General features: G+C 39.9%; 1 protein-coding gene across 9 annotated transcripts in view; it reads left to right on the forward strand.

Annotated features, from left to right (window-relative positions):
- Nucleotides 1-26636, forward strand: part of Ttbk2 (tau tubulin kinase 2) — a 124447-nt gene that overhangs the window by 31367 nt on the left and 66444 nt on the right. For all 9 annotated transcript variants that reach the window (XM_021155967.3, XM_085834532.1, XM_021155971.3 and 6 more), the window contains one exon: nucleotides 5592-5739. In XM_021155967.3, the coding sequence (XP_021011626.1) occupies nucleotides 5592-5739 (148 nt within the window). The remainder of the gene's footprint in view (nucleotides 1-5591; nucleotides 5740-26636) is intronic.

Genomic DNA, 26636 nt, shown 5'->3' on the forward strand with positions numbered 1-26636 from the left:
CTAAATAATGTATTATTATGTATCTTTTTGTGACGTATGTATTGATGATCATTACCTAGGTCAACTACTTCATTACAGATAGCAAATCATTGGTATTCTATAATTCTTTTGTTTATTAACAAGTATATCTATAAAGACTTGCTATCATTCACTATTTGATTACTTGGAGATACAGTTTATTTAAGAAAGTAAAATAAAAGACTATTTTTCCCTTAGTTTTCTAAAATCCAAATGAGCACTAAGAGTTTTCTGTTTAGTATGCTCACTGAATTGTGAGAGCTGGGAATGCATTGTGATTGGTAGAATGCTTACTTAGCAGTGAGGCTCTTGATTAGATCCCAGCACCACATAATTGTGTGGTAGCCTAGGCACCCTTGGAGTGGAGAAAAGGGTATAGGGAGGGAAGGGAAGAGAGAAGAGACACAGAGAGGGCGGTAGAAAAAGAAGAAAAAATTGTGATTGCATTCCAGAGTTGCCTACTATCTTATGCCTGTAGTTCCAGTACTGAGGAGGCTGAAGCAAGAGGATCATTCATGAGTTTGAGGCTAGCTATTGGTATGTCCTAGGTCAGCCTGGGCTATAGAGTGGAACTAGCTTACAAGGAAGCTGGTGCTAGAGAGATAGCTCAGTGGATAACAGCACTTGTTGCTCTTGCAGAGGACCCAGGGTCAGTTTCTAGCACCGACAAGGTGGCTCACAACTATCTATAACTCCAAGTCTAGAGATCTGATACTATCTGCTATCGTCTGACCTTTGAGGGCATCAGATGCTCACATGGTACACAAACAAACATGCAGACAAAACACTGATACACGTAAAATGTAAAAAATAAACCTAAAAGTAAATAGAATGAAATGAGCCAGCTAATAAAAGCACTTTCCTCCGGCCTGAGTACCTGAGTTTCACTTCAGGATCCCACATGGTGGAAGGAGAGAACTGACTCCCATAAGCTGTCTTTTGACCACCACTTGTGCACCTTGTCAGGCATTCACCCAGGTGCATGCATGTGTGAATGCACACAGACACACCATTTGATGTGTTTTGTTCTTTGTAGTTGCTGTCCTTACAGACTTTCAGATTATTTTTATCTGATTAAGGCGACACCCATTAAGAAGCCTCTGTCTTAGTTACTTCTCTGTTCCTATGAGAAATAAAACATGACTGATAAATTATAAAAGAAAGCATTTAACTGGACTTACAGTTTCAGAGGATTAGAAACCATGATGGTAAAGCAAAGGCATGGTGGTTGGAACAGCTGGAGTGCACATCTTGATGCGATTTGTAAGCAGGAGGCAGAGAGTAGCACACTGGGAGTGGAATTAGTCTTTTGAAACCTCAGAGAATTAGGCTATACCTCCTAATTCTTCTCAAATACTTCTACCCACTAGGTACCAGATATTCAAATCTGTGAGCCTATGTGGGACATTCTCATTCAGACCATCACATTCCACTCCCTGGCCCTCACAGGCTTGTGGTTTATCATTATGCAAAAATACATTTAGTCCAACTTCAAAAGTCCACATAGTGTCTCATAGTCTCCACACCATTTTAAAGTTTAAAGTCTGTGTCTCTTCTGAGAGACTTAAGGCCTCTCTTAACTATAATATCCTGTAAATTCAAAAATCAAATTATGTATTTAGAATATAGTATGGCACAGAATATATATTACCATTCCAAGAGCTGAGAGCTCATGTCTTAAAATTGGGAATGATGGCATACTTTTGAAGCCTCAAAGCCTGCCCCCGTGGCACACCTTCAAGACCATACCTCCTAATCCTTCCCAAACATTTCTTCCAACTGGAGATCAAGTATTCAAATATATGAGCCTATCGGGGCCTTCTCATTCAAACACCACAGATTCTAATAGACCTTTAATTTTGTTTTATTTTATGTCAATGTTTGCTTTTTTGGAATAAGATGTCACTGTGTAGCCCAGCTGGCTTTTAGCTCAGTCCTGCTGTCTCAGTTTCAGCCTTCCACATTCTGGAGTTATAGGTATGCACTGCCTTCCTAACAGTCCTCTAGTGCTAGGGATGGAACCCAAGCAGCACTGGCTAGGCAACATAGAGACTCCTGCCTCTCCCTAACGGCCTTTTAATGGCTTTCTTGTCCTAGACCTGGAATATATCCTCCCACTGACTACTTATTTAAAGGACCTATTTTTTGTTTTGAATAATTACATCTTTATTTTTATTCAGTCTTTTGTAAACTAAAGTTTTGTCTTATATGTTTTAACTCTGTTTTAGTGTTTCCTTAAATCTATTAAGAAAATAGAGACTCTTTAAGGAAAAGAATCTGTCAGTAGTTCTAAAATATTTTTATTACTTTATACTTATTTGTGTGTATGTGTAAGGAGTTAGGTGTGTCTGTGCACCTGTGGAAGTTCATAGGACATCTTGTGGGAATCAGCTCTCTTTTTCCATGTGGGATCCAGACATCGAACAGATCCTCAGACTAAGCAGCAGGTGCCTTTACCCAATGACCATCCTGCTAGCCTGGTAGCAACTTTTTTTTGTAGTGCTGGGGTTTGAACCCAGGGCCTCAAAGTATTGGAAAGTACATATTCTAACACTGAGTTACATTCATTGTCACCCTTTTTTTTTTCTCCTAATAAAAAATGTTACTGATTAGCTAGATCAGTAAACTTGGAAATTTTTCTTGACCCAATATTAAAAAATAATCATTTCATAATCATGCAGGAAGATTCTAACAGTTGATAATTGTTTATAAAAGTCAGGTGTATCATTTTGATGAGAACAGTATATTAAGTACTGTGATAGAAATTGATTATAAATAAAGTGACAGCTTGGTGAGGTGACACTGGCTAGTTGTATCAGCACTCAGGAGCCTGGGGAAGGAGGAGTACTGAAAGTTCAAGACCAGCATGAGCCAGGTATGGTGGTACATGCCTTTAATCCCAGCACTGGGGAAGCAGAGCAGGCAGATCTCAGTGAGCTAGAGGCCAGCCTGGTGTACATCCGGAGCTCCAGGACAACCAGGGCTATATAGAGAGATCCTGTTTCAAAAAACAAACAAACAAAAAAACTAGCCTGAGTTACATAGTGAGACACTTTCTTAAAACAAACCAACCAACCAACCAACCTCACACCCCAAGATTAGAAATGTTCTGATGTCTTGGATTTGCTAGTGCTCTAATTTTTCTAATCTGGTAGTTCATTTTCTAGGGAATCTCCTGTGTGTATGACTTCCAAAGATATAAACACATGTTCTATGTTTGATTTGCTTTTTTAGACATAGAAAATAGAAGCTAACAAGCTGGTTTAGGGCTCTCTTCAGAACAGGCATGGTGTCTGTTTTTAAGTCATATTTAAGGAAGTGGGAAACCAGATTCTATGCCTTCAAGTTTATTTTTAATTTTTGCCAGTGCTGAAGATTGAACCCAGTGCTTTGTAATATATGTCCTAGACAAGAAGTCCTCTACCATGAATTATATATCCCCAGACACTACTTCTTGACAAGGGTGTGTCAAGGTTACATTTCCTTGTGCAATACGAAAAGTTTTCTGTACCTCATATTAAAGAAGATGGGAACGAGAGATACTTTAGTTGTTGTCTTTAATGTATGTGCCCTCAGCATACTATGTTACCTGTGAGTTAGTTAATGTCTCAGAACAAATGAAGGTATCTTAGAGCTTTGTCAAGGTTAAAAAAATTATTATTCTACTATTGTTCAAATGACATAATAGGAATAGACTAAACAATCAACATAGATTTTTTTTAAAGAAATACTGTCATTTACTTAAAGTTCTTTTGTGTCATCAAATAATAAGTTGCCAATCAAAATTACAAAAACATACCCTTAGTGCTTATTGTGTTTTGTTTGTTTGCTTTGAAGCAGTCTTATGTTGTCCTATTTGTCCCTGAATACCTGGGCTTAGGTGAGCCTCCCAGCCTCATCTTTCAGCACAGCTTAGTTTTTAAGTTTGCATTAGGTTTTATTTCGTGGACAACATACAAAGAACCACAAGTAGCAGCTAGAGCCCCACAAGGAATGGCACATTTGACTGTATAGTTCTGGAACCTGGTTCCATTCTGCTCTCACCCTGTAGTTCCTTATCTTACTCCCCTCTCATCACCAAACAAATTTAAAATAGCTGTGGTCTGAGCATGCAAAGCAAACACTGTAATTAGGCTCTAATTATATAGTTAGGACTTTGCTAAGCACTATGTAAAGAAATAAGTTAAGTGGCCTCTCTTTGAAGAAGCCTTGTGTGTGGTGAAGCAGGATACTGGCAGTGAAGAGTTAAGCAAACATGAAGCTGGATGTGCTGCACATTCCTATAGTCCTCGCTCTTAGAGGTGCAGGCAGGAGTATCAGGAGTTCAAGGTCACTGTTTGAGGCAGGCCAGCCAACCAATTCTTAATCCCAGCCGAAGAAAACAAGACCTCCCAGCATGATGCTGAATGCTGTTTTAGCCAGCCTGGTCTACACTGTTCCAAAACAGCCAAGGCTACATCATAGAGATCTCATCTCCAAAACAGAACCAAAACGTTACTCACCATGATTTAAGAGACAGTGATAATCCAAGGTATGGCTTGATAAATTTGCTAATTGGAAAGATAAACAAATAATTTTCATAGAAATTCAGATGATAATTGGCCTAAAGGGTATGTACTTCAGTTGTGTAGTGCATAGGGCTATGGGTGTGATCCCTTTGTGCCACAGGAAGAAAGGGACAGAGGGATAGAGCATAGATGCAGTACTCAGTGAAAATGCTAGTGGAGAAGGAAGTAGGGCATGACAGGAGCATGAGCCTCTTGGAAGGATTAGGCTCTTGGGCCTCATGCCTTTGGTGATAATTTCATACATTACATCACATTCTTAAGGTTTGCTGATATTATAAGAAGACATAGCTTTAGGAAGTAGAAGACTGGCTTCTTGGCACATCTTGCTTATCACTACTTGCACATTACTCACCTCAGAATTTCAGAGCCCTTTTCAAGTCCAATTGTGCTTAGATTTCAGAACCTATTTATGATACTCCAGTATTCTGATGTTCTCCAATTAAGCTAGCATTTAAGGTGTTGATGAAAGCATTATGTTGATTACAGCTTCTTTTGAAGTGTAGATGGATAGCAGTGTTCTCTGAGAGAGTGTAGAACCCCTCTTTGCTTGTGTGGATCCTGTTAGTCCTGCTACAGAGATGGGAGTGCAAGATTGAGTGCTGGCTGCTCATCCTAACCTCCCTCTTTACCCTTAGACTAGATTGATCCTATATAAGATTTTAAATGCCAAAACGACTTCATTGTTTAAAAAGGCTGCAAATGACTACTTAAACACTGTGCTTTTGTGACAGTTTTGATGCTAGCTGTAGATCTTTAATAATTATTTATAACTGAAATTATTTCATTGCTTTATGTAGACAAATCTGTAGGACAGTGTTAATATCATCTTCTGTATGTTTCTGTGTGTTTTTCTTGCTGTATAAATGACTTAACAATATTGAAATCATTTATCATAAAGTAGGAATGGAATAAAATTACATGTTTTCTACATTTAAAAGATGAACTGGCTTCCAGTTAGAATCTTTGCATAATTTTGAGTGTGTTTTTGTTTTGTTTTCTGTGCAGTTAAGAAAGATTGGAGGTGGGGGCTTTGGAGAAATTTACGATGCCTTGGACATGCTCACCAGGGAGAATGTGGCACTGAAGGTGGAGTCAGCTCAGCAGCCAAAGCAGGTTCTGAAGATGGAGGTTGCTGTGTTGAAGAAACTGCAAGGTGAGTTGTTTTGAATGATATGCAGTGAAGTTTTGGATGATAGTTTATAAGTGTTTCGATCTTCCCTGGTTAAATTCTCTATACTAATGGACTACTCTGGTGTTAGCTAGTTATAAACACACTGAGTATGTTTGTGTTGAAGGCTTTATTTTATAATAGAAATGTATGATTGCTAGAGTAATTTAATTGAGCTTTTCACAATAAGGGTAAGAGACAATTAGGGTCACCCTACTGTTCTAGAAAGTGCTGTGGTAACATTTGCATCTTCCTTTGAACCAATCATAAAAACCTCTGAGACATTTCTGCACTTGCCTTTGTGTGTTAAACAATCATGAGTCACATTATGGAAGCTGTCTTCAAGTCATGCTGCAAGGTGGATTAAAAATGATAAGTAAGGCTGTTTTTTTTTCTCATTAAGTAGTTTCAGAGCATAGCTCATCACTTTTGAAGTTGATCTTACTACCCAAGTACCTATATTCTTACTACTAAGGACAAATCATTTTTTCTGATGTCAATCTGATAGTCATGCAAAACCCTGAATTTGTTGCTAGTGTCTTGTCATCTCTGTGGTGTGTTTCATGGTGCACTGTTGTATTACTAATATCAAAGTTACATAAGGCTGATAACCATTCCTCCTTGTCCTAAGATCTCTAGTCAGAGTTTTTCTACTGGTAGTTTAACTATAAATCTTTCAAACTCGTTTTTAGCTCAAATTTAGCTTTCCCAAGGGACAGTACATCAGGAAAATCTTAGATCACTCAGCCCCCATTGTCACTACTAAAAAACAAAGATTCAGAAAAGGAAAAACAAAGAAAAGGATGTCTCGTTCATGTTCTCAGTCCCACCCCTCCCCCTTTCCTCCCCAATTGTTCTCAGCTCAATGTAGAAGCCACGGATGCGTGCTCCTGGACTGCCTCTCCCAGGGCTGCAGAGCCTAAGTGATTGCCTCTTAGTGATGAGTCCATAGGGCATAGATAGCAGCAGCTGCTTAGCCCAGTCAGTGCAGCCTCACCAGTCTATCCCCTTGGTCTGTCATGGTCCTGTGAGACAGGAGACACTGCCACTTCAGGACCTCTGGTGACTTTGGCCTTGATTTAGTAATATTACATTGTGATAAAGCCTAGAGATTAGTTTAATAGGTTTTATGAGTAAAACTGTCACTGGAGCTTGTTTTATGAGAAACTGTTAGGCATTTGTGTTCTTCATTTTATCATTTAAAGTTACTATCTAAAATGTTTTTTTGTGAGCTTATGCCTATATGAAGCCTATTCCTCAGACCCCTTACTTTCCACAAATGCATAGGTTTTTAATCTTCTGGTCTATATTTCAGTAACAAGGATCAAGGACCACCTAATGTAAGCCTTCTGCAGTGCTTATGCTTCACAACTTCTTTTTGAGGATGTTTTGATAGACATTTGCTTTGCTGGTGGCATGATGTGGCATGGAATGGATCCAGTGTGTAAGCCTAGCCTCCTGTGTCCCATGCTGGCCTTGATCTATGTAGCCAAGGATGATTTTGCACCGCTGATCCTCTTGTTTCCCACCTAACTGATGGGATTACTGATGAGTACTATACCTGGCTCTCCATGGCAAAAAGGCAGCTTCCCTGGGTAGAGCTGACAGCAGCACTAAGCTGTAGACACAAACAGTTGTTTAAAGGGTGGCATTGACTGGCACATCATGTCCTTTTAGCAAAAAAAAAAAAAAAAACCAAAACCAGCTTCCCTGCTAAGACTTAGCCACAGGCTCTTGACCTAGCTGACAGTACCAGATGTGAAATCCTTCCTGTGGAATGTGTGTTAAATCTGATCTAAAATGGTCTGTTACTCATATAACACTATTCTATATTGTTATTATTTTATTTTATTTTGGTTTTTTTTGAAACATGGTTTCTGTGGGTAACCCCTGGTTCTCCTGGACTTTTATAGACCAGGCTGGCCTCAAATTCAAGATCTTCCTGCCCCTGCCACCCTAGTGCTGCTATTAAAGGCATGCACCATCACACATGCCCAGCTTGGCACAGTTTGTTTTGTTTTGGTTTGGTTTGGTTTGGTGTTGGATTCCCTGGGACAGGAGTTATGACAGTTGTTTGCTGCCACGTGGGCTCAAAGAATTGAACCCAAGTCTTCTAGAAAAGCAGCCAGTGCTCTTAACCACTGAGCCATACCTCTAGCCCCACAATTCTTAATAAAGTGATAACAGACTTGCCACTTTTGTATCAGTGATCTCAGCTTGCCTGGCCAGTCGGTCTTACTGCACAGGGTCCACCCCTCGGGAAGACTGTTGGTGACAGTGCTCTCCTAGCAGCCTGCATAGCTGCTTCCAGCACTGTGAAGGCTACCTAGTAGGGAGGAAGCTTTCCAGCCCAGTTCTAGCTTGATTTCTGTATGTCTTGTGTGCAAAGCTAATTACATCTTTGGCTATAAGGGCTTGCCATGTGGTTCTAGTGGGCAGCTACCAATAGTGGCAATAACTTTTACTATTTGGGGAGGAGGGGGGTTTCAGGAGCTTTCTTGACCAGCAACTTGTCAAGAGGTAGCCTATCTCTGGCACTGGGATTTTTATTTAATGATACGTGGTTTCTGGGAACATCTTTATCCACTCAACACAGAATAGGCACCTCCATTGAAATTCCTTAAAATTTTCAAAAGATTTATTTTATCTGTGTGAGTGTGAATACTTGTGCTTGCATATGTGTGCACATGTGCATGTGTGTTAGTAGTCACAGAGGATAGAAGAGAGCATTGGATCTCCTGAAGTGGAGTTATAAGTAGTTGTGAGCCACCTTATGCCAGCACTGGGAACTAAATTCTAGTCTGGTACAAGATCAGCAAGCTCTCAACTATTTTCAGCCTCATTAAATTGTGTGTGTATGTGTGTGTGTGTGTGTGTGTGTGTGTGTGTGTGTGTGAGAGAGAGAGAGAGAGAGAGAGAGAGAGAGATCAGCTCATTATGGATCAGATTTCCTTGAGGCTTTTTCATGTATTTCGGTTGACTACCATCTCCTGCTCTCTCTCCTCCCTCATCACCCTTCATCTCCTCCCCACTTAACCCTTTCCTCTCTAGAATTCCTCTTGTGTTTTTACTTGAATCAAGTACATTTTACTTACCTCCCGACAGAGGGAATCTCTGGAATCGTCCTTTCTAGTTTTCCTGGTTCTGTAAGTACTTGCTCTCACAGAAGTGTGCATATGTTAGGGAAGCTAGGTTCCATATATGAGAGAGACATAGTGTTTTTCTTTCTGAACCTGAGATATTCCACTCAGTATACTATTTTCTAGTTCCATTCACTTGCCTCCAGATTTCATGATTGCACATTTATAGCTGAATATATGCCATTGTGTATACATACTCCATTTTCATTATCCATTCCTCACTTGATGGACGTGTTGGCTGTCCATTTCCTTGGAGTTGTGATGTGAGCAGTAGAAAACAAGGCTGAGCGAGTGTCTCTGTGGTGAGACACTGTGGTGGTCATAAAAAAGTGTTCCTAGTTTAGTTTGTTGAGAAACTTCTACAGCAGTTTTCATAATGGCTGAACAAGTTTGCATTGTGACCTACAGTGAATAAGGGTTTACCCTCCTCACACTTCTCACAACCTCATCAACACTTTCACCATTTGTTCTCATGAAGGAAAACACTTCTCCATCCAAAAACAGGTGTGGGTTTATATAGCTAAGTCCTCTATTATATTCTCTTGATGTGTGTGTGTGTGTGTGTGCGTGCGTGCATTGTGTGTATTTGTGTTTGTTTTGGCTAATATGCTGTTATTACTGTTTTTGTAGTATAATTTGAAATCAAGTATAGTGATACTTCCAGTATTAATTTTTTATACTTAGAAGAATTGTTTTGGAGTTTTGGATATCTGGGTTCATGTATGTGTTCAAATAGATTTTTTTTAATTATTATTTTTTGTCTATTATGTGTTTTAAAGACTAAGTCTGTATATGTAACTCTTGTTACACATGTGTCCTTGAACACAGAGATACACCTCTCTGCCTTCCGAATGCCTGAAAATAATTATTTTTCCTTTTATTTTTGAGATTATATACTTCTTCCCTCTCTTTTTTCCCCTCCAAACTCTCCCATATACTCATTGCTTTCTGTCGAATTCATGGCCTCTTTCCTTTAATTTCTACATGCAAATATGTGTATGTATTACATATATTCCCAGCTATATTGCCGAGTCTATATAATGTTACACATATGTATGTTTTCAGGGCTGACCATTTGATATTGGACAACCAATTGGTATGTGCTTCCCTGGGGAAGACTATTTCTCCCACTCCCAGCATTCCTTAGTTGCCTGTAGTTCTTTGTGTAGGGTTGGGGCCTTGAGTCCTTCCCCTCTGCCCCGACTCCTAGCATCTTTAATATGCCTTTGTGCCCTCACTCAGCGCATGTTTAGACAGTCACATTAGTGAGGCTTTATGGGTGCAGCTTCTGGCGTTACTGGAAGACACAAAACCACAGCAAGATCCTGTGGCTCTTAAAATCTTTCTGCCTCTTCTTCCACAATGTTCCCAAAACTTTAAATTTAAGAGTTATTTGTAAATATATTCATTGGTTATGGGCCTTACAACTCTGAATTTGATTGGTTGTTTTATGTCATGGTCTCTGTATGTTGCAAAGACAAGTCTCCTTCATTAGGGTTGACAATACATTTTAAGAATTTTTTTTTTCTGTTTCTGTGAAGAAAGTCACTGGGATTTTGATGGGGATTACTTTAATCTGTAGATTGCTTTTGGTAAGACAGTAATGTTGGGCTGGTGAGATGGCTCAGTGGGTAAGAGCACCCGACTGCTCTTCCTAAGGTCCAGAGTTCAAATCCCAGCAACCACATGGTGACTCACAACCACCCGAAATGAGGTCTGACGCTCTCTTCTGGTGTGTCTGAAGACAGCTACAGTGTACTTACATATAGTAAATAAATAAATCTAAAAAAAAAAAAAAGACAGTAATGTTTACAGTGAGTCTTTAAATCTATGAATGTGGTAGGTCCTTCCATCTTGTTTTCCTCAATTTCTTTCTTCAGTGTTTTACAGTATTTTCATTGTAGAGGCCTTCTATATCCTTGCTTAGGTTTATTCCAAAGTTATTTTTGTTTTTCTTTGTTTGCTTGGTTTCTAGACTATTACTGTGACACTACCAAAAGCAACTTGTAGAAGAAAGGATTTGTTTTACTTTACAGCTTTTACAGTCCATCATGAAGGGAAGTGGGATCAGGAATTCAGGCCATGGAGCAACGATGCTTACCTGCTTGCACAGATGGTTTCTTACACCATCTAGGACCACTTCAGAGGGATGGAACAACCCAACCTGGGTTGGACCGTCCCACATCAATTATTAATCAAGAAAATGCTTTACAGCCTCATCTACAGCCAATTCATTGGAGGCATTTTCTCAGTTGAGGTTTTCCTTTTCTAGATAACCTTAGCTTATGTTATTTTGACAAACAAACAACAAAACAAATCACCCCCAAAAAACAACAACAAAAAAATCTAACCAGCGCAGGCTGTTATGAATTTAATTGTTTCTCTGATTTGTTTTTCAATTTGTCATTATTATATAGGAAAGCTAATAGCTATGTGTGTTAATTTTATATCCTGCCACTTTGCTAAAAGGTTTATTAGCTCTTAGTGTTTTCTAGTGGGTCTTTAGGTGCTCATATATAGAGTGATGTCATCTGCAAATAGATACTCTGACATCTTCCTTTCCTATATTTATCCCTATCATTTGCCTTTCTTGTCTCTTTAAGACTTATAGTACTACATGGATGGATTTGGTTTGTTGTTTGTTTGTTTGTAGACTCCTTCAAGTATTTTTTGTAGATCTGGCTTAGGGTCATAAATTCCTTTAGTCTGGTTTTACCATGGAGCCTTTATTTCTCCTTCAGTTATAACAAACATCTTTATTAAATGTAATAATCTGGATTGGCAGTAATTGTCTTTCCAAACTGGAAAATAGGACAAGGAGATGGCTCCATGGGTAAAGGCATTTACTACCAAGCTCCATGACCTGAGTTCAATAATAGAGTCCCATATAATGAAAAGAGAGAACCGACTCCTGCAAGTTGTCCTCTGACCAACACACATATGCCCTGGTGCTCACACCTTTACTACACACATTAAATAAATAAATGTAAATTTTTAAAGGGTGAGAAAAATTAAAAATATGTCTGTCCAGGTTGTTCTCCTGGGTTTTAAAAAGTTGCAGTTAAACAGTCTATTATTGTAGGTGTCTGGCTTTATATGTGGCTTGTGTTTCTCTCTTGCTGTAGTCAGCATACTTTGTTATAATTTAATATGATAGGGGCAAGGTTCTGGTTTTGTCTGGTGTCCTAAACGCCTCCCATATCCAGATATGGATTGACATGACCTTTCCTAAATGTCATTACTGTAGGGTTTTTGGAGGAGTTACACTGTCTTGGCTTTTCTTGTTCTTCATTGTAATTTACCTACAATTAATGTAATTAATGTAAATTATATTACATTGGGCTTTAACATCTAGAATTCTTTCTTTGCTTGGTTTATTTTTTAAATCAGCTATATTCTTTCCATTAGTGTATTTGCAAGTTCATATAGGAGAAGTTGGGATGCTGCTAGTCTGCAGATTTTAGAGACTGTTGGAGCTATGGAAGTTTATAATTAAAGAACCGAAGCATGAAAGAAAAAAGAAGGGTGTGGGTGTAAGAGGGAGGGTGAGCTGGGTGGTGGTGGCAGTGGTGGCTGCAGTGGCAAAAGAATTTAATCCCTGTACTCAGGAGGCAGAGGCAGAGGCAGGCAGATCTCTGAGTTCCAGGACAGCCTGGGCTACACAGAGAAACCTTGTCTTGAAAAACCAAAATAGAAAGGAAAGGAGAGACGTGGGGAGAGTATATGAGATTGGACGCAGAGTATAGTATGGAAAGAATGCCTTATAGTAAATTAGGTGAAGAAACAAGACAAGTCTGGAAACCTAAAAGAGCAACATATAAATAAAACTATGAACGGAGAAGGTCTCTGATTTCTCTGGTTCTAATATGTTGTGTGCTGGAGGGACAGGTGGAAGCTGTTGGTCTCAGCAGCCTCCGTATTTTTGGGGTTCTGGCATGTGGCGCATGGGGTGGGTGTGGGTGGGTGGGGAACCCTTCAATCCCTGCTGTCCTCTGTGGCTCTGGATCCTCAGGCCCAGTGTGTGAAGAGCAGAGCAGCCCTTCCCTTGCAATTCTCTTGCTCTCCCAGACTGCTTGATTCTGCCAGAGAGCATGCTTCCTGCTGGGCTGGGAATCTCTACAGGAATCTCCCCAGTGCTAAGTTCGTTTTCCCTCTGGTTTTTCAAGACTACGTAGCCCTGGCTGTCCGGGAACTCACTCTGCAGACCAGGAACTCAAAGATCCCCCTGCCTCTGCCCCCTGAGTGCTAGGATTAAAGCCATGTACCACTACCACCTGGCAGTTGAAAGTTTCTTTTTTTCCCCCAACATAATATTTTTTATTGATAATTGGGAGTTACACATAATGCAGTCACATTTACTTCCTAGTCTTCCCAGGTCCACCCCCTCTTTCCTTCTGGCTTCCCCCAAAGAAAAGAAGAAAAGAAAAAAGAAGAAAAATAGATAAATCCAATTTGTATTGCCCATATACTCACTGAAGCATGGTCAAACTCCCAGTGGCCAACCCCTTAAAGAAAACTAAGTCCTTAGTGGACAGCTATTGTCTATATTTAAACTTTTCATTTATAGTCACTTATGCTCATAAATAAAATAGCACAAAAAATTTTTTTTACGAATCTAGGGTAACTTTTCTAATTGTTGTTGTTGTTGTTGTTGTTGCTGTTGTCGTCATCATTAGTATTTTGAGACAGGGTCTCTCTGTGTAGCCCTGGATGGCTTAAAACTTGCTATATAGATCAGACTGGCCTGAAACTCATAGAGATCTATCTCTGCCTCTGCTTCTGCCTCTGCCTTCCGAGTGCTGGGATTAAATTAAAGGTTTACACTACCATGCCTTCCAGATTAAAACACACAACCTTTATATTTTATAATAAACCTTAGTCAGCTCTAAAACTGGGCAAATAAACACTATCTAAGCTACTAGTTTTACCTCCCTATCAACAACCCTGAGTTATGACTTGCCATTTTCCAAATGGACCGTTCCAACTCCAGCTGTCCAGCCCACAAGGCCAGTTCTTTTGATCCCTTATACCATAGCGACCTTACTCTGTTCCTCTCCTTCTCCTTCCTTGTGGTCTCTCCTCAGACCCCAACCCTAGGAACCCAGACCCTGCCCTGCTCTCTTCTGCCCAGCTGTAGGCATCTTTATTCACCAATCTGGGATAACTTGGGGGGGCAAGGTAACATAGCATCACTTGTGTATGTTCAGATTCTCTTGTTCATAGCAGCTACCAGGCCTTTGGGGCCAGTATTTAGCATTACAGTGCATAACAGAAGACCAGGCCTCAATAGATGTCTAATTAAGTAGCAAACACAGTGACAAATCAGAGAAAGATTTGACAGAATAGGGTATGCCCAACTCTCAAGAGAAGAGAGAGGAAAGGGAAGGAGGCAGTTTTACCTGTACAGAGACCGGTTGCAGAGAGAGAACAAACTAGACACAGGTTAAGACAGTACAAGCCAGAGAATAAGAAGCCAGAAGATTGGACTGGAGAGATGGCTCAGCAGTTAGGAGCACTGACTGCTCTTCCAGAGGTCCTGAGTTCAATTCCCAGCAACCACATGGTGGCTCACAACCATCTGTAATGAGATCTGATGCTCTCTTCTGGTGTGTCTGAAGACAGCTACAGTGTACTCATATAAATAAAATCAATAAATCAGAAAGAAAGAAAGAAAGAAAGAAAGAAAGAAAGAAAGAAAGAAAGAAAGAAAGAGATGAAAAGAAAGAAAATTTGCCCCAATTCCTTAAAAAAAAATAAAAATAAAAAAGCCAGAAGATTAGAGCATAATGCCAAAGTTAGTATAAGGCCAAGCAGAGCAATTCAGTCAGAAATTGAGAGACGCTAGATTGAATCAGTCAGCTTGAAGAGGAGTTTGAGCCAGAACAGCTGAGTTGAAGCAGCCAGCCAGAGTTCAGAAAGAGCTAGAAAGGGTGAGCATATTCAGCAGCAAGTCTCAAGAGGCTGAAAACACTGTAGACCTAGTAAGACTGTACAGAAGCTAGAAGCTTCCAGGACTAGGCCTAGGTTAACAGAAAGACTTGGAGATAACAATTACAACAGGCAAATAAAAGTTACTGTTACGTGGCTCTGTGTGGCTTCACACAGTGAAACTATTGAGTACCTTAACAGTGATTGCTTCTTGGTACCAGGGCCCCTGGCATCTGGATTTTTAAAATAAAAAATAGTTGCAATCTTGGCCAAATGAGACAAAGAGACCAGAAACTTATTTATGCAGGACCAATCTTGAGCAAGTTGACCTGGAGCTAGCTAGCACTGTCCTCTCCAGAGCCCAGCAGAAGGCAGCTCTGCAGCATCATACATGTTCATCTGATTTGGTAATCATTCTTCCATTGTACCTCAAAAAATGACCAGAATGAAGAAAGCATCTGTACTGAAAAGACCTTTTAATATTCATTGCCAAAGCTCTCACTCAGCTCGAGACAAACTTGGACTTTCAGAATTTCAGGGAACTTAGATATTTTTGTGTTTTTGTTTTTAAGAAGGAATAAGTAACTGAAAGTGAAAAAGAAGAGGAGCTGGGATGGTGAGCTCTTTGGAAGCATGCTGCCTGACAAATGGATTGTACTGGCCTGCACTATGATTTTTTTTATATTGCCATTGGTTTGTTTTTTTTTTTTCACTATAAATCAGATTCAAAATTGGTTAGTCTTATGAAATCAGCACCCACTTTCAACAAGTTGAACCAAATGTATCATATTCACCATTTATAGCTAGGCCTAGGGTATATCTCAGTAGAATGCTTGCCTTGCATGCTCAAAGCCCATGGTAGAAAGTCTTAACAAAGAAACAAACGACCCATAGAAGAACAAAGTGAGATATGCAACACTGAGAAATACTCTATAGGTAAGAGAATCTTAATGGATGGGATCCGTAATAGATTGGACATGACAAATGAGGCAGCAAATTTAAAAATGTATCAATAGAAATTAATAGAAGAAAAAGAGGTTTAAAAATATGAGCAGCCTCTTTGACCTATAACAGCACCAGAGGATCTAGCAGAAGATCTAGAAGAAGAAAATGAGTTTGGAGTAACAAAAACATGGAAAGTAACAGAGCATGGTCATGCATACATTTAACCCAACACTCAGGAAGCAGAGGCAGGCAGATCTCTGGGGATTCAAAGCCATCATGATCTACATACAAATTACAGGTCACTCGAAGTTATAGAGTAAGACCTGTCTCAGACACACACACAGAGTTTCTGAAGAAATAATGGCAGTGAAAAAGGAGCTGGGCAGAATGGTGTATGTCTGCAACTCCCAGATATTAGGAGATAGAGGGAGGAAATCATGAGTTTGAGGTCAAGGAGAAAGCAACCCACAAACAAACAAAAAGAAGAATTAAATTTATTTCTGTTTGTATATAAATCTAAAAGAATACACACACACACACACACAATTCTTAAAATATACAATTTAGCATAATGCCTGGGGTCAGATCACAGAGAGTAATCAGATTGGGGGGGTTGTTGTTGTTTTGTTGTTTTTTTAAGTAATAAATAATTGAAGACTGAATTAAAACACAATTTCAAAAAGTATATATGTATGTGTGTGTGTGTGTGTGTGTGTGTGTGTATATGTATGTATATATATAAAACTTCTGATCTGAAGTATAGAATGTAGAGTACTATTAAAAGAATCAAAGGCTGGGAATGGTAGTGTTTGCCTGTAATCCCAGTACTTGAAAGATAGGCACAGGAGGGTCAGGAATTCAAGCTCATGTTTATCTATATGTCAGGTCTACAGCCTGCCTGGGCTATGTAAGATCTGCCTCAAAGCAAACCAAAGCAAAAACAGGGCATCAGATTAAATTACCTTGGTTCCTCTCTTTTCTCTTTCCAGGTCTTGATTTGGGGTTTAGAAGGCCCTTGAGCTCACTTTGTTAGCCCATGCTAGCCTCAAATTGTTGATCCATCTGCCTCTGTTTCGTAAGTGCTGTGATTATAGATGTACATCCACTGCACTGGACTTCCCAGAAACATTTTCTGTAGAAAGATAAAGACCTAGAATTGCCAAAACAATGTAAATGAATGAATGAATGAATGAATGAATGAATTTTTAAAACCCCTTAAACTATAGATAAAATTTTTGTTTGTTTGTTTGTTTGTTTGTTTGTTCTTGAACAGGGTTTTTCTGTATAGTCCTTGCTGTCCTAGAATTAGGTCTATAGACCAGGTGGATTTGAATTCAGAGATCCACCTGCCTCTGCCTTCTAAGTGTTTGGATTAAAGGCATGTAGCACCACTGCTTGGCTCTACAGATAAGATTTTAAGTGCTATCTCAGCAACAAAATTGAATATGTGTGATAATATATAGCATATTAGCTTGGCTGAGGTAGTTCACAATGTATATGTATTTGGAATCATTGTATTTACATAAAATATTTGTCAATTATGGTATATTAGCATAAAAAAGAAGAAAATGTTTTAAACCAGTACAAAGCATAATCAAAATTGCATTGGCAAATGGATAGACATGCAGATAGTGGAAGAGAAAAGGGATTTTAGAAGTAGACCCACATAGGAGCTGAGGTGGACTTCAGGGCTAGAGACCTTGTCCAGGCCTTGCAAAGCCCCCAAAATCAATCCAGCACTATAGACACTCAAATACAAAATAATAAACTTCAACCTATTCTCCATACATTATAAAAAATAAGGTGAATCTTCTAAATAGGATCTTTTTAAAACCTATATATTTTGTAGAAAACAAAAACTCTTTATGATCTGATTTTGCAAAGAAGTTCCCTGGATGACACTAAAATCATGATTCATAAAAAAAGAGAAAATGATGGATTATCCTGTGTTAAATTAAAAGGTCTGTTTGAACGATACCATTAGGATGAAGCCAGGGTGCCACATGTGGGCACATACCTGCAATCACTGCACTTTGGTTACTGAGGCAAGAGGAACAAAACTTTGAGGCAGGCTTAGGTTATGTAGTAAGTTTGAGGAGGCCAGCCTGGGCTGTACAGTGAGACCATTACACTGTCTCAAACAAAAAGGGAAAGAAAAGGCAGGTTATAGACTGGGATTAAGTGTTTGAAGTCGTGTATTTGTAAAGGACTGATGGAATGTGTCAAATGTTCTGAAAATGTAATACTAAGAACAATATTTTCATGAAAAAATAATAGACATTAGTAGGCAAATTTAAGGATATAGAGATTTTAATGTAACTCTTTTTTAAAAGATTTATTTATTTTATGTATATGAGTACATCATTGTTCTCTTCAGACACACCAGAAGAGGGCATCAGACCACATTACAGATGGTTGTGAGCCACCATGTGATTGCTGGGAATTGAACTTGGGACCTCTGGAAGATCAGACCTCTTAACTGCTGAGCCCTCTCTCCAGTTCCTAATGTAACCCTAAATGTTAGAAAAATACAAAGTGTGATACCATTGCACCCCATTAGAATAGCTAAGTTAGTAGCATTCTCTGGATAGGACTCATATGTGAGGTTTTTTTCTCTCCTGTGGTAGAGATATTTGAAATTTTGCTAGGATACATCTTTAGTTTCGTCTGGTTTCTTTAGCTGTGGAGCAGGTGGGTAGCAGGAGTCGATGCTAGACTGGCAAAGCTCGTCTGGTGTGGCCGTCTCTGTGGCCTCCAGCTTCTGCAGAGTTAGAGTATTTGCCTTTAGTTGACCGGCAGTGGATTCCTTAAGTCTCAGAACTTTCACATTTCTGGAGGTTCAGAATTTTTTCTTCAACTTTTGTGTATGTGTCTATGTCTATGGCATGTTTGTGCAGATGTGTGTGCGTATACCTGCCTGTGTCAGCCCATGTGGAGGACCAGGGAGACACTGGGTATCTTCATCTTTCATTCTCTTCTTTAGTCACTAAAGAGGTGGTCTCTCACTAAACCTAGAGTTCACTGCTTTAGCTAGGCTGGCTTACCAGCAAATTCCCAGTTTAGCTCCCAGTGCTTAGGATTTTTATATGAGTGCTGGGGATTTGAACTTGGGGTCTCACTCCTTGCACAACCAGCACTCTTACCCAATGAGCCATCTACAGCAGCCTCTTTCCTTGCTCTTAAAAATATCAGATGTATTTATTTAGTGACTGTGTGGGAGGGGTACATACATGTGTGCCACAGCATGTATGTGGAAGTCAGGGGACGGTTTACATGAGTCAGTTCTCTTCATTACTAGAGAGATCATTAGTTGAGGGCCAACCTGTATTTCTGATCTGTCTTAAAAATAAAAATTCAGGGGCTGGAGAAACCACTCAGTGTTTAAAGGCACTGGTTGCTTTTTCAGAGTACCTGGGTTTGTTCCTGTCACCTACATGGTGTCTCATAATTATCCCAGGGAACCCAAAGCACTCTGAGTCCTCCATAGGCCCCAGGCACGTACACAATGCACAGACAGGCAAAACACCCATATAGACAAAATAAAAGAATAAATATATCTCTTAAAATTAAGTCAAACAAAAAAAGAGGACTTGGAGTAATGAGAAGAGGTTTTTTGTTTGTTTGTTTTTTTTTTTTGGTTTTTCGAGACAGGGTTTCTGACAGGCCCTGGCTGTCCTGGAACTCACTTTGTAGACCAGGCTGGCCTCGAACTCAGAAATCCGCCTGCCTCTGCCTCTGCCTCTGCCTCCCCGAGTGCTGGGATTAAAGGCGTGCGCCACCACGCCCGGCGAGAAGAGTTTTATTACTACTCTTTGCTCAGTGATATAGTTTAGGCGTTACCTTTCATATCACCACTGACATTTGTATAACTGGAAGGTAAGGGTGCTTATTATTATTATTATTGTTTGTTTTTTGAGACACGGTTTCTCTGTGTAGCCCTGGCTTTCCTGGAACTCACTCTGTAGACCAGGCTGGCCTCGAACTCAGAAATCCACCTCCTTTGCCTCCCAAGTGCTGGGATTAAAGGCGTGTGCCACCATTGCCCAGCCACTTATTTTATTTTTTGTTTGGCATATCAGTGATCATTTCTCTCAAATATGCCCTATTGGGGTAGTGTAATGAAAAGCTAAAATGTTAAGAAAATCTTTTAGGTTGGTATCTGATTTTAAACAGTGAATTTAAAAGAAAAAAAAGAAAGGACATTACTACTCCTAGGTATGGTGGAGGAGTAAAATAATCTAGATGTTTTAGATTATTTTACATAAAAGGGAGAGTGTAGTCAGATGTAGATATTTGGGAGAGTGGGGAGTGAACATGACAAGACTGAGCCTTGAATGAATAGTGGGGAGGGGAGAGGAAGCGCCAGATCAAGAGACCAGGAGGATTAAGTGTAGATAAAAAGAAAACAGGTAGCAGGGCACTGGTAGAGCACACCTTTAATCCCACTACTTGGGAGACAGAGGCAGGCAGATCTTGGAGTTCCAGAACTGGCAGGGTACACAGGAAACCCTGCCTTGAGCAGGGGTTGCGGAGAGTGAGCAGATAATCAAAATAGCTGGATTATATATGGGAAGGGCAGCACAGCCTCTGGGCTGGAGAATTTTAGGATAGGAGGCAGGGTATGCTAGCTGTACCTTGTAACAGGTAGGAACTGAGGGAGAACCTGACAGCCTGGGCCGCTTTGATGTGTTAAATAGACACCACAGCCATTTCAAGCCGAACAGAAGTCTACACACTTACAGTATGGGACGGGTGGGAAGGCTCAGTGTAAAGGCAGCTGCTGCCAAGTGTGGTGGTTGATGTTCCAGCCCTGGGACCACGCGGTACAAGGAGAGAATCAACTCCTGCATATTATCCTCTGACCTTCAGACCCACACACACACATACAAATGCAAAAGTTAATTTTAAAAAGTCCTTGTAATATAAGTACAAGGCATTGTAAAGCAGTATTACAGCCATACGTGGTGGCGCATGATAGTGGTCTCAGCACTCAGGAGTTGTAGGCAGGAGGATTAAGTTCAAGACTAACCATGGCAACATAGTGAATTGGAGCCAGCCTGGGCAACATGAAACTCGACATTGTGAGACCTGGGTTAGCCAGGCCAATACTATAAGACCAAATATAACAAAAATGTTTTTATTTCCATGAGGTTGCGTTTATCTATTTTTAAAAATTGGTGACAGTGATGGAGAAACTATTACCTAACTGAAGACCACAGAGATTTATAATTGTCACTTATATTTTATATTAATCCATTTGAATAAAATTTTATGTGAATAAGGGGTCCAAATTCATTCTTTTTCTTGTGGATATCCAGTCCTGTTTTTCTGGCACCAATTAGGAGAAAACATTTTCACCACTGCAATGTTTTGACACCCTTGACAAAGATCAGTTGGCTAAAATTTAATGTTTTCCCATATTACTATTAAATACTATTATTTAATATCCATACATGTTATCTTAGTTAGTTTTCTATTACCGTGACCAAGGCAGCTTATAAAAGAAAACATTTAGTTGGGGGCTTATAGTTCCCAAGGGTTAGAGTCCATGACCATCATGGCAGGAACATGGTAGCAGGCAGGCAGGCAGGAATATGGCAGCAGGCAGGCAGGCAGGAGCATGGTAGCAGGCAGGCAGGCTAAAAGCTTCCATTCTGAACCACAAGCACAAGACAGAAAGTGAGAACTACCTGGGAACAGTGTGGGCTTTTGAAACCTCAAATCCCATTTCTCGTGATAAACCTCCAAAGTGCCACACCTTCTAACCCTTCCTGAACAGTTCAACCAATGAGGGACCAGGCATTCAGACATGTGAGTCTTTTAGGAACCATTCTCATTCAAACCACTGCACACACAAATGATGTGTTTAGATACAGTCACCCCCAATTCCCTCACCTCTACTTCCACCCCATCCCTGCACTTTCCTTCCCAACCTCATGGACTCACTCTTTTGTTAAATTTCATCTGTGTGAGTATTTTGTCTTCATACATGTTTGTGCATACATGTATGTGTATAGTGCCTGAGAGGCCAGGAAAGGTCATTGTACCTAGAGCTGGAATTACAGGTGGCTGGGAGCTGCCCTGTGGGTACTGGAGGTTGAGTCCTTCAGAAGGACAGCCAGTTCTCTTAGCTGCTAGGTCATCTCTTCGGTCTATGTTCCCTCGTTTAAAAAATAAATTAAAAAAAATAATAAATTAAGGGTAGGGAAGTGGGGAGGATCTGGTAGGAATTGGAGAAAGGGAAAATGTAATCAAAATATATTATATGAAAAAAATCCATTTGCAATAGAAAATATCCAAAAATGTAATACCCACAGAGTCCATTAGTTGTTCATAATTTATTTATATATACATATAGATACATTTACACACACACATTGAATTCAATATATATATGTATATATATGTTGAATGGGTGTGGGACCATTTGCTCTGAAGCATAGTTAGCCTCTATGAGACCATATCCCTGAAGTAAAATGATTTTTCTTCCTAGTAGCCATCAACTGCCAGTAGCTTTTCAGATAGGAGTAGGACTTCTTGAACCCTTCCCCACCCATGCTGAGATTTTGGCTGGCTTGATGTTGTGCAAGTCTTGTACATGCAGTGCTGTCATGTGTAGCGAATACTAGGTTACTACAGATCCACTCTATCTGGATAATCCCTGAGTCGCGCATGTGTGTGTGTGTGTGTGTGTGTATGTGTATGTGTGTGTGTGTGTGTGAGAGAGAGAGAGAGAGAGAGAGAGAGAGACAGAGACAGAGACAGAGAGAGATAGAGATAGAGATAGAGACAGAAACACACAGAGAGAGGTCCTATTTAGAGCTGAGCACTCTATAGTTTCTCATTCTTGGCATGCTGACCACTTGTTGTTACTGTGCATCTACTACAAAAAGAACTTCTCTGATGAGGATTGAGAGATGGATTAATCTGGGTATAATGATAAGTCATTAGGAGTTCGTATAGTGGAATAATAGTAGTAGGGTCTTGTCTAGGACCTATATGATCTAGCCAGTGACAGGTTTTCATCCTGTTTAATGGTATCAAGCTTCAAGTCTGTCTTAAGGAACAAATTTTAAATCCAGTAAAACAAAACAAAACAAAACAGTGGCTGGTTACTCCGTCGTAGGTATTTTAGCTCACAGGGTTCACAGCTGGATAAGACTGATGACGACTTTTCTCCCCTGGTTGTGTGTGTAGACTCTTCCAGCACTATGAAAGCTAGCCAGTAGGAATGACGCTCCCAGGTTGGTACCAGCTTGAGTCCTCCATGTCATATTCAGGTATGTAGGTCTCACTGTCAAGTAAGGGTAGTCAAGAGCTGTGGTCATAGCCTGTAATGTTTGTGGTCGGGGGAAGATTCACAGGTTTTTAAGTTTGGATTTTATTTATTCATCAATACATTTATCCTTATGCTGTCTTGATTAAAGTTAATTATGTTATTTAGTAAAAATCTGAAGAATTTTGAGTACTTTAACTTTTTCAATATTATTTTTATCATTTCTGTCCCTTGTGATTTTATGACTTTTAAGAATCACCTTGCTCATTTCTGCAAAGAAGCCAGGTAGGATTTTAATAGGAATTGTATCACACATTTTTTTCATTATTTTTGTTAATCTATAATTTATCATGTTAGCTTTGTTTTTAAATTTTATATATATGCTATACATATATACATACATATATATATATACATATATACAATTTTTGTCTTGGGTTTCTGTTGCTGTGGTCAATACCATGAACAAAAGTAATTTGTGGAGGAAAGGATTTATTTCATCTTCTAATTCTCAAATCACACTCCATCACTGAGGGAACCCAGGGCAGGCACGAGTTCATACAGAAGCCATGGAGATGGGAAGCTGCTTACTGACCAGCTCCCCATCTTTTGCTCAGCCTTCTTTTTTTTTTTTATAGTACCCAGGACCACCTGTGAGCTAGGCCCTCCCACATTAATCATCAAACCAAATAATATCTTGCAAATTTGCCTACAGGCAATCTTCTGGGGACATTTTCTCAATTGTGGTTCCCTTTTTTCTAGCTTCTGTCAAGTCGGCAGCAGAATATTTTTGACTAGCCAGCAGTATTTTATTCATGTGTGTATGTGAACTAGCCAATGATATTTTATTCATGTGTGTGTGATAGTCCCTTTGTGAAGTTGTTTATTTCATTCATATGTGTGTGTGATAGTCACTTTGTGGAGTTGGTTACTTCATATGTGTGTGTGTGTGTGAGAGAGAGAGAGAGAGAGAAAAGAGAGCGAGAGAGAAGAGAGCGAGATAGTCACTTTGTGGAGTTGGCTCTACTGTCTCACTTTTTTTTTTTTTTTTTTTTTGGTTTTTTGGTTTTTTTGAGACAGGGTTTCTCTGTGTAGCCCTGGCTGTCCTAGAACTCACTTTGTAGACCAGGCTGACCTCAAACTCAGAAATCCGCCTGCCTCTGCCTCCAGAGTGCTGGGATTAAAGGCGTGCGCCACCAGGCCCTGCCTGTCTCACTTTTATATGCATCCTTAGGATCAAACGTGGGTTTCCAGGCTTAATGCAGACTTTCCTACTGACCCATCTTATTGGCCCTTTGCTTAAATTAAATTAAATGTTAATGTATAAATTATAAGGTATAAATTATAAGGTATAAAAGCCTTTCAACTTCACATTTGTGTCTTAGACTTTCTAAAGAATTCCAGTTTAACAGTGGCCTAGTTCCTTTTTTTTTTTTTTTTTTTTTGAAACAGGGTTTTTCTATGTAACAGCCCTTGCTTTGCTGGAACTTGCTTTGTAGACATACTGCCCTAGACCGCTCTGACTGCTTCTGCTGTGGAGTGAGTGCCTGGGACTAAAAGCATGCTCCTTCATGAGCAGCTGGCCTAGTTCTTTTAAACTAAACCTTCCTTGGACAGCTAACTATCTTAGTTCACTCCCCGCTCCAGTCCCCTCCCTGTCTAGTCTGATGGTCTGTGAATCTAGCCTAGGAGCTAGCACTGAGCTTAAGTCTGTTTCTCAGCTCTTAAGTTGAAAACGGTTGAAAGAAACTCTTAATTCCGGTGATTCACTTAGACCTTCTTTATCCCTAGGTCGCTGGTTAAGTGACTCCCGTGGCTGCCATCATAGCATTCATGGCTTCTCTAAAACACAGTCTGGATCTTGTAGCTTTATGCTTGAAAATACTGGATGACTCTTTACCCCATCCATTATCTAACAATGAGTCAAATCTGAATTGCAGGACGAGTCTGCGAGCAGAAGAATAGAGTCCACTTTCCTTATGCTCTTACCCTCAGCATGAGGCGCTGTCACCTGATTGTGCATGCTGTGTTTTGTTTTGTTAGGTAGCATCAGTTCCCATCATTGAGGACTCAGCTTCACACACCATATTGCAAGCAATAAGTTGTCATATTTTTTACTGGCTGGACAAACCAAGGCTCTCATCACCCCTTCTTTAGGTTCAACTAATTTGCTAGGATGGCTTATAGGTCTGGGAGAGAAGTAGTATCTCCTGGTTTAGTATAAGGACATTGTAAAAGATAGAACAGTAAGCTCAAGAGGTGACTAGGACTAGGGATGGAGGGATACAGTTTTCAGGCCTTCTTTGGGTCAACACATGGACTTGCTCAACAACCTACAAGTCCTCAAGTCTTATCAAGAATTTTATAGAGCTTATTAATCTCTAGCCTCCTCAACCTACTTTCCTGGAACTTAGTGAGTGAGCCTGAAAGTTGTACTCTAAATGCTCTTTATCAGTTCATCTTTCTGGTGACTCACCTAGGGGACTGTACTAAGCAAAGGAAACTTTCAGTCACTCAGGAAATCCTAAGGAATTTAGGAATTAAGTGACTGAGATAAGGACAGAAATAAATACTATCTTCAGTCCTTTATATCCATTAGTTCCACATATATGGATTCAACCAGTTGGAGATTAAATACTCTTGGAAGCTTCATGGCATGGTGGTACACACCTTTAATCCTAGCACTAAGAGGTAGAGACAAGCAGATCTCTGTGAGTTTGAGGTCTGCCTGTTCTGTGTAATGAATTCCAGGACAGCCAGGATTACTGAGAGAGTCAAGTCTCAAAAACAAATGAACCAGATCAGGATTCCTGGTTATTGTGGGTGTAACTGAGTTAGTTGGTGAATGCTCTCCAATGGTGGAGCTGGGTTTGATTCACAGCACCGCATAAACCAGCTCATCCTTGGCATGTTAGCTCAGGGCTACAGAGAGCCAGGTATGCCGGCACAGCAGAGACAGGTAGACTGTGTTAGAATTATGTGAGGCCTTGTCGTTTGAAAAGAAAGAAAGGGGTTGGGGACTTAGCTCAGTGTTTGTTAGAACGCTCAGTGTTTGTTAGAACGCTTGCCTAGCAATCACAAGGCCCTGGGTTCAGTCCTCAGCTCTGGAAAAAAAAAAAAAAAAAAAAGACAAAATGAGAGATTGAGAGAGAGAGAAAGAAAGAGAGAGAGAAAGTTACATCAGAACCAAGCATATGTGTACTTTTCTTTGTTATCTTCCCCAAACAGCATTCCATCCATATATCTAACCTTTACATTGGATTAGGGTAATATAAGAATGAAGGAAGATAAACATAGTAGGTATATACATAGTAGGTATATGCAAGTACAATTCTATTTTATATAAAATTTGCACCACCTCAAACTTTGGTGTCTTTGGGAGATTCTGGAGCTACTGCACATGAAAGTAGAGGGTATCCCCTAGTTTATATTGTAGCACATTGGCATGTATGTGTTCTTTAGCTGTGACCTTATGCCTAACTAACAACATGAGGGAGGAAGAATTTACTTGGGTGTATGGTCTTAGAGGGGTCAGTTGTGAGCATGGAGGGTGTGGTTACTCTTGTGGAAATGCCCTCCCAGGGGGTCATTTT

The sequence above is a fragment of the Mus caroli genome, unplaced genomic scaffold, assembly GCF_978045245.1.
Source record: "Mus caroli unplaced genomic scaffold, Mus_caroli_1 scaffold_2, whole genome shotgun sequence".
Taxonomy (NCBI): Eukaryota; Metazoa; Chordata; class Mammalia; order Rodentia; family Muridae; genus Mus; species Mus caroli.